Consider the following 18,524-nt stretch of genomic DNA (forward strand, 5'->3'; position numbering starts at 1 on the left):
TGTTTACAATGTGTCGTCTTTAATGCGATATGGAACACCGTAACAGCCATGTTGAATTTGCCAAAATGTTGATAAATTCAAATGGCCATATCTTGAAAACGTCCCAACATAAATTTATCAAATAACCTTCATTTACCTTTATTTTATACACACTTTCACAAAATAATAGTGTAGAAAAATCCCTAGAGGGGGAAGTAATGTGTTACTGGCCCATGGTCTATAACCAAACCATAGGGCTACTTGTTACAGACTTCGAAAATGATGAAAATGGACACATTTATTTCTGTATAGGTAAAATGATAAATTTCACCACATGGAATTTGATTTCTGACTATGTTTTCTAAATTGATGACCAATACGATGGGGAAACTTATATAAGGACGGGCAATATATCACTAATAGCCGTGTACCTGATCAAGATATAGGATTCACGGCGGGTGTGACCGGTCGACAGGGGATGCTTACTCCTCCTAGGCACCTGATCCCACCTCTGGTATATTCAGAGATCCGTGTTTGCCCAACTTTCTATTTTGCATTGCTTATAAGAGTTATGGGATCGATCACTGTTCGCTATTTTAACATTTCATCAATAATAATAATAATAAATCTCATATGTTCCTAACATTCTAGGATTTTGATAGTTGCACTAATTATGATTACAACAAGCCAGACATATATATATATATATATATATATATATATATATATATATATATATATATATATATATATATATATCCATGCGACTTCCCATATTTATGTAGCAATATTTCATTATCACCTGCATATAGTGTTTATATCTCTCAGCTAATTCGATACGCAATAACTTGTTCTGTGTATGATGAATTTTTAAATCGAAGCAGACTACTGACAATTAAGTTGATGGTGCAGGGGTTCCAACGGTCTCGTTTAAAATCAGCATTTGGCAAATTCTATGGTCGTTATAACGATCTAGTTTGCCAATACAATATATCATTGGGTCGAATGCTGCCTGACTTGTTTCATACCGATTGTTAGGCCGGTCTTGGCTCACTGATTTTGACTACGGATTATAACGGATGTGACCTGTCGACAGCCTCCTAGGCACCTGATTCCACCACTGGTATATTCAGGGGTCCATGTATGCCCAACTCTTTATTTTGTATTCCTTATAGGCGTTGACTACATGTATATATCTAACGACTGTTGAAAATTTCTCAACCTGTTGACTGCTATACACGTATAAACTTGTCCACTGTTATACACCTATAAATCCGCCCACTGTTATACACCTATACACCCGGCCACTGTTATACACATATAAACCCGCCCACTGTTATACACCCATAAACCCGCTAACTGTTATACACCTATAAACCCGGCCACTGTTATACACCTATAAACCCGTCCACTGTTATACACCCATAAACCCGCCCACTGTTATACACCTATAAACCCGCCCACTGTTATATACTTATAAACCCGCCCACTGTTATACACCCATAAACCCGCCCACTGTTATACACCTATAAACCCGCCCACTGTTATACACCCATAAACCCGCTAACTGTTATACACCTATAAACTACCCACTGTTATACACGTATAAATCTGCCCACTGCCATACACCTATAAACCCGCCCACTGTTATATACTTATAAACCCGCCCACTGTTATACACCTATAAACCCGCCCACTGTTATACACCTATAAACCCGCCCACTGTTATACACCCATAAACCCGCTAACTGTTATACACCTATAAACTACCCACTGTTATACACGTATAATTCCGCTCCACTGTCATACACCTATAAACCCACCCACTGTTATACACCTATAAACCAACCATTATTATACACCTATAAACCCGCCCACTCTTATACACCAATAAATCTGCCCACTGTTATACACCAATACACCCGCCAACTGTTATATACCTATAAACCTGCCCACTGTTATACACATATAAACCCGCCAATTCTAATACACATGTAAATCCACCCACTGTTATTCACCTATAAATCTGCCCACTGTTATACACTTATTAACCCGCCCACTGTTATACACTTATTAACCAGCCCACTGTTATACACCCATAAACCCACTCACTATTATACACCTATAAACCCGCCCACTGTTATACATCTATAAACCCGCCCTCGGTCATATACCTATAACACGCCCACTGTTATATACTTATAAACCCGCCCACTGTTAAACACCTATAAATCTGTCCACTGATATACACCTATAAACCCGCCCACTGTTATACACCTATAAACCCGCCCACGGTCATATACCTATAAACACGCCCACTGTTATACAGCTTTAAACCAACCATTGTTATACATGTACAATTTTAAAAAATTGCCCACTGTTATACACCTATAAACCCGCCCACTGTTATACACTCATAACCCCGCCCACTGTTATACACCTACAAACTCACCAACTGTTATACACCTATAATACCGCCAACTAGTATACACCTATAAACAGCCCACTGTTACAAACCCATGAACCTTCCCATTCTTATACGCTTATAAACCCGCCCACTGTTATACACCTATAAACCCACCTACTGTTATACACCTATAAACCCGTCCTCTGTTTTACACTTATAAACTCGTCCACTGTTATACACCAATAAACCCGCCCACTGTTATACACCTATAATAACGCCCACTGTTATACACCTATAATAACGCCCACTGTTATACACCTATAAACCCACCCACAGTTATACGCCTATAAACCCGCCCACTCTTATACACACCAATAAACCCGCCCTCTGTTATACACTTATAAACTCTCCCACTGTTATACACCTATAAACCGGCCCACTGTTATACACTTATAAACCCGTCCATTGTTTTACACCTATAAACCCGTCCACGGTTATACACCTATGAACCCGCCCAATGTTATATACCTATAAACCCACCCAGTTATACACCTATAAACCCATCCAAAGTTATACACCTATAAACCCGCCCATTGTTTTACACCTATAAACCAGCCCACTTTTATACACCTATAAACCCACCCACAGTTATACACCTATAAACCCGCCCACTGTTGTACGCCTATAATCCCGCCAACTGTTATACGCCTATAAACCCGCCCACTGTTATACACCTATAAACCCGCCCACTTTTATACACCCATGAACCAGTTGAGTGTTATACACTTATGAACCCGTACACTAGTGTAATCTTTCTCTACTGTTCATGTACTGCAAGCTTGTCTATTTCTGTCAACTGTTTGAATTTAATGAACCTGTCAAAATATCGCCTTTGAAGTCCTATCAAAATATCGACTGCTATAGTGACAACTTTTCGACTGCGGTGGATCTGACAACCTGTCGACTGCTGTGGATATGACAACCTGTCGACTGTTGCTGGCCTATCAACCTGTCTATATGAATAACATATTTGTAAACTTGTTAATCTGTAATGCGTAGACTGTTATAGATCTGAGAATTTGTCTGCTATTGTTGACGTATATCAACATGTCTAGCTGTTGACTTGTTAATTTGTAATTCTTGGACTGTTATAGATCTGACAGTCTGTCTTCTGTGGTTTTGTTACATATCGACATGTCTAATTGTTGTTAATGTGTGAACTGCTGTAGAACCGGCAACATGTCGACTGTTGAAAACATCATACTGTCGACTTTGGAGACTTGTCAAAAATCAGTTGGTTTCCTTATAGCAGTTATGATTTTCACCGTTCGTTATCTTCACCTTCATAGGAATTACATATTGTATGAGATTGATCACTGTTCGTTATCTTCACCTTTATAGGGGTTTTGAGATGGATCACTGTTCGTTATCTTCACCTTTATAGGAGTTATGAGATCGATCACTGTTCGTTATTTTCACCTTTATAGGAGTTATGAAATTGACCACTGTTCGTATCTTCACCATTATTTGAGTTGAGATTGATTACTTAAGAAATAAGATATCATTTAAAAATATTTATCGGGATATAAATACGGGTTGGCCACGTGATCAAATTCCATAAAGCCCGAAGGACTTTATGGAAAATTTGATCATGTACCAACCCGTATTTATATCCCGATAAATATTTTAAAATGATACCTTATTACTTATATTTACATTTTTGGTCGGTAACATTGCTGAATTGTGTTAACAACACGTTTCCATACATTTCAAATTGTTGACGTCCACAACGAAGCGTCATAGATGTTCAAAATGACGACAACACAAAACAAAGTTCTATAAAATGAAGAACTGTTTTAATTATTAAGACGCTAGAAAGCAAGTATATCAACATATACTTATACATTAACTCGGGAGTATATAATGGAAAACTCTTCCGTGTGTCTAATTTTAGGGGGTGGGGGAATTATGATTTAAACGGGGATGCGCAGTGTTACACTTAGAGTTGTGATGCGTTTTGACTTTTGAAAAGTGAAGACGTTGAAGACCGACTTTGAAAGATATTCTGTGGATATTACGGAGTTAACAGAAGACTGAGATGGAGGGACATGAAGAACAGGGCGGCAGTCGTCAGGTGTAGGCAAATTATTTATAGACAGGACAGCTCGACAGAGGACGCAGCTCAGATGAATCTCCGGAAAGAACTGAACATCGCAGAGAATGTGGAACTGCACGAAGGTAAGGGACGGTTTGGATTTGGATATGTAATTGTTGATAAACATGAGCTCACTGAACGCTTCTTTTGTAATAGGTTTTTAACGACGCCTCGCTTCGATGTCCCGACATAAACTTGGAAACCGACATCAAGCACTATCTATGGCTGCTGTGGCACGGAAGCAGTGTGGTGTGTAGGTCTTAATGCACTTTGACGACTTATCGGCCATAAATCCTGTGAACGACCTTTTTGCTAAAGCCTAATGTCATCGACTAGCAGTAGGTACAATTCCGCATCACCGATGACCAAGGTGAAGTTGTAGCAGACGAAATTTTAGACATACATTAGGCCTAGTAGGCTAGTAACTAAAGACATTGTTTACAGTTATGCTTTTATCAATTATTGATGAAAGTCCACTGCTTGGAATACAAATAAAACCGTAAATACATTTTGTGGTGTTGATTTCATCTATTGAAAGATTTCTGTAGTAAGTGAGAGCGATTGCTAGATGTGTATTGCCTTAGTAAAAGTAGTACCTGTTACCTACTTTTAACAAATGTTCATACGCACAGCCGTGACCTCTGTTGACCCCGTAGTAGATTTATCCAGAAATAAATACGTATTGCTCGTAATAGTGTTATGTAGGAGAAAACAGTTGCAAATGTAAATATTGTTAGTTATCTTCACCTTTATAGGAGTTATGGGATTGATCACTGTTCGTTATATTCACCTGACTAATCATCTAATGCATTTTTACGATGTATGATTATTCAATTGTGTGATTAAGCTGTTGTTATGGGGACCAGCAATAGTGACTGTTAGAGATATGTGATTAAGCAGTCGTTATTGGGACCAGCAATAGTGACGGCAACATATAATTCATTAAGCAATCGTTATGGGGACCAGCAATGGTGACGGCTACAGATATGTGATTAAGCAGTCGTTATGGGGACTAGCAATAGTGACGGCTACAGATATGTGATTAAGCACTCGGAATGGGGACCATCAATAGTGACTGCTAGAGACATGTGATTAGACAGTCGTTATGGGGACAAGCAATATTGACGCCTAGAGATAAATCATCAAGCTGCTGTTATGGGGACCAGGAATATAACTTGCTAGATATATGCGATTAAGCAGTCGTTATGGGGACCAGGAATATAAACTGCTTGAGATATGTGATTAAGCTGCTGTCATGGGGATCAGCAATAGTGACTGCTACAGATATGTGATTAAGCTGGTGTTATGTGGACAAGCAATAGTGACTGCTATTAAGAAATATGTGATTAAGCAGTCGTTATGGGGACCAGGAATAGAAACTGGGGAGATTGCTAGAGAGATGTGATTAAGCAGTCGTTATGGGGACCAGGAATAGAAACTGGGGAGATTGCTAGAGAGATGTGATTAAGCAGTCGTTATAGGGACCAGCAATAGTGACTGCTAAAGATATGTGATTAAGCAATTGTTATGGGGACCAGGAATTATGATGGCTACAGATAAGTGGTTAAGTAGACGTTATGGGGACCAGCAATAGTGACGGCTAGAGATAAGTCATTAAGGAGACGTTATGAGGACCAGCAATAGTGACGGCTACACATAAGTCATTAAGGAGACGTTATGGGGTTCAGCAATAGTGACGGCTAGAGATAAATCATTAAGCAGACGTTATGGGGACCAACAATAGTGACTGCTACAGATAAGTCATTAAGCAGACTTTATGGGGACCAGCAATAGTGACGGCTACAGATAAGTGATTAAGCAGACTTTATGGGGACCAGCAATAGTGACGGCTACAGATACGTATTTAAGCATTCGTAATGGGGACCATTAATAGTGACGGCTACAGATAAGTGATTAAGCTGTTGTTATGGGGACCAGGAATAGTGACGGCTACAGATAAGTGATTAAGCTGTTGTTATGGGGACCAGCAATAGTGACGGCTACAGATAAGTGATTAAGCTGTTGTTATGGGGACCAGCAATAGTGACGGCTACAGATATGTGATTAAGCTGTTGTTATGGGGACCAGGAATAGTGACGGCTACAGATAAGTGATTAAGCTGTTGTTATGGGGACCAGGAATAGTGACGGCTACAGATAAGTGATTAAGCTGTTGTTATGGGGACCAGGAATAGTGACGGCTACAGATAAGTGATTAAGCTGTTGTTATGGGGACCAGGAATAGTGACGGCTACAGATAAGTGATTAAGCTGTTGTTATGGGGACCAGGAGTAGTGACGGCTACAGATAAGTGATTAAGCTGTTGTTATGGGGACCAGAAATAGTGACTGCCTCGTGTAAGTGATTTCTGAGTACTGTATTCATGCACTGCTCATTTAATCACGAGTACTTCAAGTACGTTAGAGAAACTGATGATACATATACAGTAAACAGCCAGTTTTTTTTTCACTGGTCACAACGTTTTCATTAGCACTTAGAATTTCCACTTTCCGTTTTGATACAGTCATATCATGTCTTTAATTCAGTGTTGGGACTTTCCTAAATACAACTTTATCGGCTATTATGATTGAAATGAATAAAACTGAAACTTTAAACTGCTTTAAGTTTGGAATGGCAGGGCTGCATTCTAAATGAGCTGTTGTTAATGTCCACCTTGACATGATCGAGAAAGCCTCAATATTTAACTGATGCAAATAATAGTAATTTTAAAATAATTAGAGAAAAATAAACGATTGACCAAACATCTCCTTCAATGAGATGTTTTACAAATCATGGGTTCGTTGTTATGGGCTGATCGTGGATATTAACAACAGATCGTTTAGAATGCAGCCCTGTGATTCCAAACTTAAAGCATCCAACAGCGTTTAAGGAAAAAACCACACAAGTGGCTGTCTTTCTCAGCTTTATCCCTTTAGCAGCATCGATGTATCCGGGAAAAAAATGCTTCATATAAGATTATATTTATTCAAATGTCTCAAAAACAATGCAATATCAAACCATGAAACATTAAATTCACAAGACATATTTAATTTGATTTCATATTTTGTACAAATTACATTAATGAAATGTATCTATCTACATTGTATGGTTATGGACGCTTTTGGTTCATTATACAATGCCATCACAATGTCACACTAAACAATAATGATGTCATCAAAACCAAACGATAATGATGACATCAGAATGTCACACTAACCAATAATGATGACATCACAATGTCACACTAAATAATAATGATGACATCACAATATCACATTAAACAATAATTATGACATCACAATGTCACACTAAACAATTAAGACATCACAATGCCACACTAAATAATAATGATGACATCACAATGTCACACTAAACAATAATGATGCCATCAAAACCAAATAATAATGATGACATCAGAATGTCACACTAAACAATAATGATGACATCACAATGTCACACTAAACAATATTGATGACATCACAATGTCACATTAAATAATTATGACATCACAATGCCACACTAAATAATAATGATGACATCACAATGTCACATTAAACAATAATGATGCCATCAAAATGTCACATTAATTAATGATGATGAGATCACAATGTCACACTAAACAATAATACTGACATCACGATGAGTGCTTTGAAAATATTTTGTCATTGGTTGTCATCAACTCACTTTAAATAACCGAGTAAAGTCTGGAATTTTTAATCTATCAGGCATGAATAAATCCAATACCAGAATGAAAAACAGAGAGACTGACGGACGGACAAAGAATCTGAAGTAAGACTTCCCCAATCGTTAACCTAGGGGAAGAGACGTAATGTAATGATGAACCTTTTTTCTTCAATTCATTGATAAATATCATTTTTCAATTAAACATGTACATGTTTTGTTTTACTTACTACATAAAAAGCACACAACAACAACAAAAGCCAAGAGGTAACTCTTTGACAAATACCACTGAAGGTTTACAATAAATATATAATACTGGCATGTGATAAACTCCAACAAAATTACTACGAAGCAACAGGGATTCGTAAGTCCGGTGGCAATTCTTTCTTGATGGTCACTGGCGGGAGGTTCTGTTCCTTGTCCGTGTTTAGTGGAGTGTCCGTGGACGCCTCCTGTCTCTGATCGCGTCCACTCTTTTGCATGATAAAAGCACGTGTCACACCTTGACGACGGAACGGTAACATGGGGCGCGCTTGTTGGAATTTCCTCTGCTCCACCTCTGGTGGTTCTTCATCTTCGGAATCGCTTTCAAAGTCTGATTCGTAATCCACAGCTTTCTTCTCCACTGCAGGAGGAAATAGTTCCATAATAGATTTCCGATTACGATTTAAGATCTCGTCATATCTCTTTTTGTTCACGTCCACGAGAGTTTTTGCATTCCTCTCTCTTATTTTGTCGGGCTCGATGTAGTTTAGCATCCGCTTTATTTCATATCTCAATGCATGCGCTGTGTACCTGTCGTTCAATGCTTTCTGATAATCAGGACTGCTGGAAATCGGGTGATTTGCAAGAACCATTTTGTAAGCATCTCTCTTTTTCATACTGTCTAAAACAGTTTGCTTTTTCCTTTCTATTTGATTCCTTTGAATATCTGCGTGGCGGTTGTAAAAGTTGATTTTGAATTTTTTCAGACGGTTTTCAACGGTGTTGAATGCCCGGATCTTCCTTTTAGCGCCTTCTGTGATCCGAATTGTTGACATAAGTCTGGAGTTTTTGTTGAAGGCGCTGGAGTCCATACTGAGAGTTAAGGACCTGTTATGAACCTGCGGCATTCTGGAATATCATTAATGACAAATAGTGAAATAAACAATATATGTTTCTATTATCAGGGCATACAGTAACGGGAGAGTGACATATACTTGTACTGCCCTATGATACAAACAAGCAAAGGAAGACACTTTTTTTCATATTCGCACGAACGTCTTATGCTAAACATACCTTGTATGGAATATATATTGTATTGCAAGAATAAATATATTGCAATGGCATAGATTTATTAACAACTAAATTTAAATGAAGGTAAACATATCTGATTAGCCCACCCCTCCCCCTCCCCGGTGGGGATCCGGGTTAGAATATGTCCTCAGTACCCCTTGCATGTCGTATGAGGCGACTAAAATAGGGCGGTCCTTCGGATAAACCTCAAAAACCGAGGTCCCGTGTCACAGCAGGTATGGCACGATAAAGATCCCTCCCTGCTCAATGGCCATAAGCGCCGAGCATAGGCCTAAATTTTGCAGCTCTTCACTGGTAATGGTGACGTCCCCATTTGAGTGAAAGTTTCTCAAGAGAGACGTTAAACAATATACAATCAATCAATCAATTCCACCCCCTAGCCTACCATGCAAGGGGATGAAGGGAAGAATATGCATGTAACATCTCATTGTATGTTAAATGAATAAAATCAGTTTAGAACAATATATTTAAGGAACACTGCTGCACCCCCCAATTTGTTTTATGTTTTTATTCAAAACGTTAAAATCCAAACATTAATATTTACTCATAGGTTTTGGGCTTAACATTGTCCTCACTGGGTCGAATGCGTGCCAGATCTAATTCTATCTAATCCTTATTAAATAAATCGCAGATCACGGATTAACACCGAAAATGACATGTATTGTGAAAACAAGACTACTAGATTAAGTCTGTTTAAACATTAGTCATGTAATATACTGACCTAAAAAGAAACTGACGAATATTCTTACAATCTGTCACAGTTTTAGCTATTGACAATTCAACACAAATAAGTTGAATTATTGAAATTAGAAAGACAAATCTAAATCGTAAAATGTAAGAGAATTACGTTTCATGAATATAATTTAAAATTAGAAATATATACATTTTGAATTTTTTTTTGAATTTTCCAAAATTTTATTTAAAAAATAAATTCCACCGCTGAAGTAGGAATATCAGTGTAATTAACATACTTTGATAATTGTCCCCAAATTAATTGTTCCGTTTCAAATTACAGACGAGTTTAGTTCCCATTTCATTTAATTTGCCGATTTAATTATATTCATTAATTCAAGAATACTTACTTGCAACTGTATCTGTGTTATCGCAAAGTAAAAGCAGAATTTCAAACACGCAGAAGTATAGCACTAGATTCTCTACTCGTGAAAGCCTGAGTGCAGCACATACTGCGCGGGACCTAAAACTGCATTTCAAATATTACTTTTCAAACACCCCAATTCAAATCTAACGTAATCCAGTTCAGGATACCAGGACTAAGCTCGTTCAATCGGGAATAATCCCCTCCCCCTGTGTATTAACTTCACACGTTAAATGTACATATGTATATAAATCTTCAACCAAATCTCATCCAACTAGCTATTTTGGTCAACATAAAACCGCAAGCATAAATCATAATGATTGGTATTAAAGGATTTCATCGTTTGATCTTTTATATCAATACGGTGAAATTCCCCCGTGTTACACGGTGTACCCGATCTTAAGAACGAGTGACAAGTGTGTAGACGGGCTCGGTTAATTGAAGTTAAGTACTCTCTATTGAATTTGTCTTTAGGACCTGTCAAAGAAGATACATATTGTTAATTCTGATTTCATAAGTGTTCTAAAAGAGCGGATCTGCTGTTGCATTGGATAAATAAAAACAAGTGCATACTACTTTTAAATCAGATACTTTGCAAATCAGTTGAAGGGCATGGGATATACTCAAAACAATTTGTAATAGAATTGGGGGAAAAAAGGCATTTGTAAATATTTTAATTTTGCTCAAACCAATTATTTGCCACAAAATTTGTCCTACGAAACAAGCGTAATTGTTGCATCACTCACAAATATTTACTTGCAATGGTGAAATGTTACCCAAAATTTGAAATCCTTCCGAAATTTCGTTTTACTGGTGCATTTCATGGATGGACCGCCGATTTACTTTGTTGTGCGACCAAATAGAAAATCCCATGTAAACTCAGCAAAGTCCTCCTTCAAGTGATGCCTCCAAAATCCTGGGTATACTAGGAACTTAAAACTGTTTATCAATAATGGCGACTACGTGCGCGGGTAATGATTTTTTACTTAACTTGATACGAAGAGGATGGACAGATGGTTCAAAGCTTTATTAGAGATAAATCAGGATAGTCCGTAAAGTATTTTGTATGTTAAACGGCTTATTTGTCAATAAATATCAATTTATTACCGAGTTACTGTTAAAAAATTTACAGCTTATATATACATACTAGTGACTTTTTTAAATATGAAAATAAGAAAATAGAACGTTCATTGAGGTCGATACTTATATCAATCTTCTGACGTACATGTACGTAAATTGCTGTTTGTAGATCAAGTGGATTATCTATAGGGGTGTGTAAGTTTATCTCCTTTCAAATATGCCAGTTACTTTACTAATATTCCAGTAGAAGCTCTTCGGTTCCTTTAGTTCTATATATCATAAGGTTATTGAACTTATATTGGTGAATATTGGCACGAGTTGGCTGTCAAAATGCACGAGCTTGCGAGTGCATTTTGACAGCCAACGAGTGCCAATATTCACCAATATAAGTCCAATAACCCTTTTATTATATAGCTAAAGTATTTAGTTGTTAAATGATATCCCTTTTCACTCAAAATACTCCAAAATAGACGAGAATTCATCAGTAGAGGCATCTAAGGTGAAGGTGTGCAATATCAGCATGTATTTCTTAACTGTCCAATATTAAACCCGCCATTAATGCATGAAGCTAACTGATTTTGTGAATGGGGACATCATAATTTATGTACAGTTAAGCATTTTGTTTAAATAAATGAATATGATATCAAACACCGGCTCTGTCAGATTCGGAGGACCGTCGTCTGCCATTTTGGCTTGTTTACGTCGTTACGGTAACGTCAATATTGAACGCTCATACTCGGAATGTTTTGGGCGCACACGATTTACTCATAATGCAGAGTTAGCGTTCAATAAATTCTCAGGATATTGAACGCAAACATTCTCTAGATTTTACGCAGATTTTATAATAGAGTATTTATTAGATATACAATGAATACATATATGTTTTACTTTCTTTTCTTGTCAAATCGTGAACGCCAATATCATTAACAGAAGCATTGCTCCAAGTGCATATGTACTTGATTTCCAAACTCAACATTTCAAATGACATATGTATAACCATGTTCTTTATCATAAACTTGCCTGTGTTCATGAATATTGGCTTAATCCTCATTACTTGACAGATCATGAATATTCATTATCCCGTCTCTGTTCAAAACGGTACATTTTCATTGGACGAGCGAATAACCATAAAATATGTAGTCTTATGAAATATATTGAGGAATAAACACACTGATGGTATTATGTTATAACAAACACGATTGCAATAATTGACAAAGGTCCATAACCTAATGACAATGGTGAGTGAACCCGTGGGCATCCTTTTATAATTAATTTGAATATATTCTTAGTTGCATATTTTCGTAACTCCGAACAAACTTTCATGAAATCTGAAAACACTCTCAAGACCTTTTTCGCGATTTAGCAGGGGAATATAGGAATATCTTTTTCTTTTGATATTAAGATTCGAGCTCTATTAGGAAAGGAACTTCTCTTGGGGTGATGATTCCAGTCTAGTAGGAACGGACTCTCGGAACTTCTCTTGGGGTGATGATTCCAGTTTAGTAGGAACGGACTCTCGGAACTTCTCTTCTGCTGATGATTCGAACCTGTTAGGAACGGACTCTCGGAACTTCTCTTGTGCTGATGATTCCAGTCTAGTAGGAATGGATCTCTCGGAACTTCTCTTGTGTACTTGTGCTGTACTGACAGTAAGTCGCCACGTGATGGGGAAACATAAATTTCATGTGCATCAGGTACGTAACTTTTTATTACGAATTGGTTATGGATTATTTCGGTATTCGTCTTGTTCGATGAAAATGTGCCCCTTTAAAAAGATTCGGAAAAATCATCGATTTGACCTCTCTGCAGTGGCTTGAAAAGACCGTGTATTTTTCTCTGGTTTCTTCCCTTGCTAATCTCTATTGTGCATCATTCTACGTAACACCAGAACCATTCCACTCATTCAAATTCCATTAATATAATAAACAACTCATTGATCACATGATTACATGTCCGCGTGCGGACAAAAAAATTGTTATTCTAACCTGATGCCATTATGATTTTTAAATCATAAGAAACTTAATGGGTGTTTTCAATTAAAGGGACGCGTTATAAATATTTTTGCATGATTCCATTATTGAATATCGATACACGAGTTGACAATGGTAATTGAAAATATCCATTAATCTTGTAAGCATTTGAATGGAGTACAAAAGAAACAACGGATGTGTAGGCCGAAACACATCTGTTGTTATACAACATGGATGCAATGCATTTGGAAATGTATATTTCACGGGTCCCGCAGCTGATGAGAATAATTCGCTGTTACTTTCTTTTGTGATGGCTTGTATGTAGTTACATGTTCATATAAACTATGTCGATCTCCTGACATTATATATACAACTGTATTGTAGTTTCATATAAATAATGTCGATTTCCTGACACTATAGATATTGTTGTTTCGTATAAATAGTATCGATTTCCTGAAACTATAGATATTTTAGTTTCGTATAAACAATGTCGATTTTCTGACATATCAGTTCGCTATCATAGTTATTGTAGCTTCGTATTTTAAAAAGTAGTGCCTGGGAATGCTCACTATATGAAGTTTAAAAAATTGCAAGGCAACGCTGGTCAGTAAGAACGGTAACCGTTGTTTTCAACAAAGGGACGCCCCTTCCCTCTTCCCCAACCAAGAGAAATTCTACTTTATTTCTATGTATATACCATGTTAAAGATTGGAGGTCACAGCAACCTGTTCTGCATTTCCAAAAGTAATATAACATTGGTCATCAGAATTTTATCGTACATGTATACCTACATTGCACAAGAGATGCCAGTAGGTTCGTGTCAAAGTTTATTCCCGGTCACAGAATGATGAAATGGCTACAATTGCCTTTTTTTTTAGATTTCAAAGGCAGAAACATTGGAAATGTAAATATGAGGTTTTGATGGTCGGGGGATCTTGGTTTGGTGATATCACGCCTGTCTATTGGACCTGTTTATTGTATCGCATTCCCGTTCATCTACATTTTCAACGTCGGGTATTTTTCATGAGTCAGGAAATCGTCCTCATGAAGGAACTGTCGACATTGACATGGATAATATTCGGCTGTAAGACACGGTTGGTCGTTATGAATATGTTCTTATTTATGAAACAGTGACAGAAACACGACATGAGCCCAGTTTCGGTATACGAGTAATTCTATTTCTAGAGTTTTTTGTTTTTGTTTGATACAGTAAAGAAAATAAAGAGTCAATATGCTTATTCAGTGGACCTTGAGGTTCATGCAGAAAATATATACGCGAGGTCAAACCGGATGTTATGGGGGAAAAGTCAGCTTGCGCATGCACAAGTGTACAGTTTCACAATACCTGTGTTTATCGATCGGAATCAGCCATGTTTCATAAACAAGAAAATTTAAAAATGTTTTGTATGGTTAAAAAAAAACAATAAATGTTATAGTATTCTAACTTATTCATTTATATATGAACATATTCACCTCAGCAACGCTCAATAGAGGAAGTCATATTCTGTTGTTCAAATTAATTGTGACGTTGCACTGAGCTTTGGAAATGAATAACGACATTAAAGCTTGTGAGCATCAATATTTAGTTGCAAGATTTATAACATTCAGTGGCGGATCCAGAACGTTTTCGAAGGGGGCAAGGTATGCGACCCAAATTTGTACCTTTTCCACGCAAAAAAGAAGAGGGGGGGGGGGGGGGGGGGGAGTGAAGAACGAAAATAGTAAAAAAAAAAAAAAAGTCATAAGCATTACAGATCTAGCAATACTGCTTATAATAAAATATTTGTATGTTTCAAGGCTACAACAAATTTGCTTTATAAACACATTTTATTTCAACGTAGAATGTTATGTTTCTGTAAGAAACACATGCCTATGATCCATGTATTGCAGTCCCTCTCTTTAGAGGGAAGCAAATTGGTGATGTCTATACGTAGGTGAACTTTAAGGATGCACAAAGGTTACTTGATTTTAACAGACAGTTAACTTGTCATTAACGCTCACATTTATAAAGCGTTTACTAGACGTTAACTGTCAGTTAAATTCAACTACAATTTTGTGCAACTGGGCCCTGTAGATATTTGATTTTTGTTACAATATGCATAACTGAATTTGAATATTGCATCTTCTTATAAAGAAATATGAAATAATGTGATTTAACGAATCGGATAGGAATTTGATTTTGTAAAATTCCATAAATTCTAATTTTCACTTTTTTTAAAACGTTAAATTTTAGGACATTTCATGTCTTTGAAATAGACAAGTTTTAGAATATGATTTAAATCACACTTTGATATCTATAATTTTGAAATTCATGAAGAATACCAGAGGAAGTGTGTGTTGAAGGAATATATTTTTGTGAGGGAGGATATCAAACTTAATTTTTTAGTAAAAATCTAAAGTTTTGAACAGAGATTTTAGTGGTATATAAATGGATTACAGGTGGATGAAATTAAGATGTTTTAGCTACCCTCGAATTGCAATAGAAATTGAACTTCCGGGGTAGGTTAGGCATCGTATTAACGGAGAAAATAACAATAATTGTTTTATTATATGACTGTTCTCTAGTTCTCTGTCCAATATAATGTACACTGTACCCTAGGACCGAACCATCCACAGACACAAACCAACCAACACGCCGCTCTTCTTTAAAGGTGAGGGGTAGGGAAGCTCAGAAAAAAAGCCTTAACCTGTATCGAAAACAAAAATAAGATTGTGCTTCCTAAAAACATCTTACCTGAGTTTTTTTATTAATTTATCCTGACAGACACATCGCTCAGTTGATGGCCATTTCTTCCTGAACAGTGTCTATTGAAAGTAAATGTAAATGCCCAAATTTATATACCCGTAAATCAACCAGGATATTTAACGATCTTATCCCTTTTTTTTTTTCGTAAAAGAGAAACTTGATTGGAAATTGTTACACGTAAAAAAGAAATATTGACAGTTGATAATTCATTCTATTTAAAAGTCACTCCATTCCGTTTGTGTGTTTATGGATGATGTTGTGATAAAGTAATTGAACCCAGTAGGTCAATGATCCGCGGGCGTTAAGGATCACCGAAATTAAAGTGATCTGGTTTAGATAAATAAGAGTGAATCATTAAGTTACACGATATCTTAATTTTTGACGAATGCATAAAACACTGCGTGCGTCGCGGCCTTGCGGACCTGAAATACTATCCTTACTCGACACCTGTTTCGTCAAAAGACCGGGGGAAAATATCATGAATTAAAGTTTCAGTTAAATTCAGTTTAATCAGACTTTCTAAAATTTGATATCTATATGTCGTACAAACTGTGTCAAAGCTATCGGTCTATACCCCCCGTGTCAATTTCTTACTCTCTTGTCCAATAACGAGTTCTTTTCATTGGTGTATGTAGTTTTGTCATAGTTCAGTATTTCTGTTTACACCGAAACTATACGTACATGTAAATTAAAATATATGAAACAGGGCATTCGATGTAATAATAATTCATGAATAGTTATCATCTATTTTCATGTTCATGAAAATGTGTTTAATTAAAATTATTTCTTAATAAGAACAGATGAATAAAAAACTAAAGCAACAGTAAGAATTTGTCTTGATTTGAAATGATGAAAACGTGAGATAAACATTTTTTTCTCTCCTTCTCTTTATTGTTAACGGTAGGTACGTGGATTAGCTTGTTCATGTACGTAGAACCAGGAGGGGCATAACTCCCTTTATTTGACAAAGTTCATTTTGTTTTAACATGCAAAGTTAATACCGGTATTATATTAACATGCAAAGTATGGCCTATTATAACCACCACCACCCCCACTCGACCCCCGCACCCTTTTAGATAATAAGTACTGAAGGGTTAGTATGTGCGATGAATTTAAGAAAAGGACGATCGCTACCCCCACGACACCCACTCACCCATATTTCAGATTCTGAAGTTTGGGCGGATTACACCTTTTGATGTTTGTTTTTTTTCTTTTTAACTTCTTCTTTAGGAAATTTATCCGCACTCCCCACTGTCCGAACAATTGAGGACTTTAAAGTGTGGACATTCTTACACATTTATCAGGTTTGCTTTTTTTCTGTTTTGTCAAGAACTTTAGAAAATTGTGTATTCAAGAGTATTCAAACTCGTCTCCCCCCCCCCTCTTTTGCAAATAAAAAAAAAATTAAAAAAAAGAAGAAAAATAAACCACAATAAATCAAAACACAGACCTACTACAGGTACGTGCACGATCAGTTCAATGTATTTATCTCCGACAAAAATCTTACAGACATCTATAATTAAGTGGGTGGAACAACATGTTTTTCTCTATTTCAAACATGACAAAATCAAATATACACTGATTGACTTTAGCTGAGGTTGATCTAAGGGTTTAGCCGTATTAACCAACTTATGAGTAACAATGCGCTGTATTGATAGCCGCTTGAGTGACTTAAAAAAATTAATACGCGATTAACAAACATTTATCAAAGTAAGAACTATTTTTGGTGTAGCGGAATTCAATGTCCTGCCTATCCTTTTCAAAATGGAGAGGAGGGCAGCTGGAGAAGGGCTTGTGTTTACGACTATCTAGAAATAAATCAAAGGTAATAATGAAATAAGAAAAGAAAGAAAAAGAAACGTTAAAAAGTGTAGCTCAACCCCCAAAATCCTAGAACGTGTGGGGGTGGGGGTGTTCCTACTTGAATTCAGTTCATTAGTTCAAACTACTTACATTTCCTCGCCTTTTGCTATTGCCAACGGGAGTGGGGAGGGGGGGGGGGGGGGGCACAGCCGGTGAATCAACTATTGCAGGTACATATAACGGTTTTTGTATGCAAAAATGACAGGCAAACTATATTGTCCAAAAATATGATCCTTGGCCCAATCCCTCACC

The 18,524-nt window shown here is 36.8% G+C and overlaps 1 protein-coding gene across 2 annotated transcripts; it reads right to left on the reverse strand.

The window, feature by feature from the left end:
* Positions 1-7,509: 7,509 nt before the first annotated feature.
* LOC125654993 (uncharacterized) lies at positions 7,510-16,599 on the reverse strand. Of its 2 annotated transcripts, none has more exons than XM_056145424.1 (2): positions 16,398-16,599; positions 7,510-9,334 (listed from the first exon to the last, which is right to left on the reverse strand). In XM_056145424.1, the coding sequence occupies exon 2, from the start codon at positions 9,331-9,333 to the stop codon at positions 8,566-8,568; it is 768 nt and encodes a 255-aa protein (XP_056001399.1). In that variant the 5' UTR covers position 9,334; positions 16,398-16,599; the 3' UTR covers positions 7,510-8,565. The 2 variants fall into 2 exon arrangements, with proteins under 2 accessions (XP_056001399.1, XP_048741056.2); XM_048885099.2 differs by lacking the exon at positions 16,398-16,599 and adding an exon at positions 11,390-11,540.
* Positions 16,600-18,524: the final 1,925 nt, after the last annotated feature.

Source organism: Ostrea edulis, chromosome 7 (genome assembly GCF_947568905.1).
Source record: "Ostrea edulis chromosome 7, xbOstEdul1.1, whole genome shotgun sequence".
Lineage (NCBI taxonomy): Eukaryota > Metazoa > Mollusca > Bivalvia > Ostreida > Ostreidae > Ostrea > Ostrea edulis.

What these genes read in the sequence shown, in the direction of transcription:
- LOC125654993 (XM_056145424.1), bottom strand. Translation starts at nt 9,333, where the DNA reads ATGCCGCAGGTTCATAACAGGTCCTTAACTCTCAGTATGGACTCCAGC.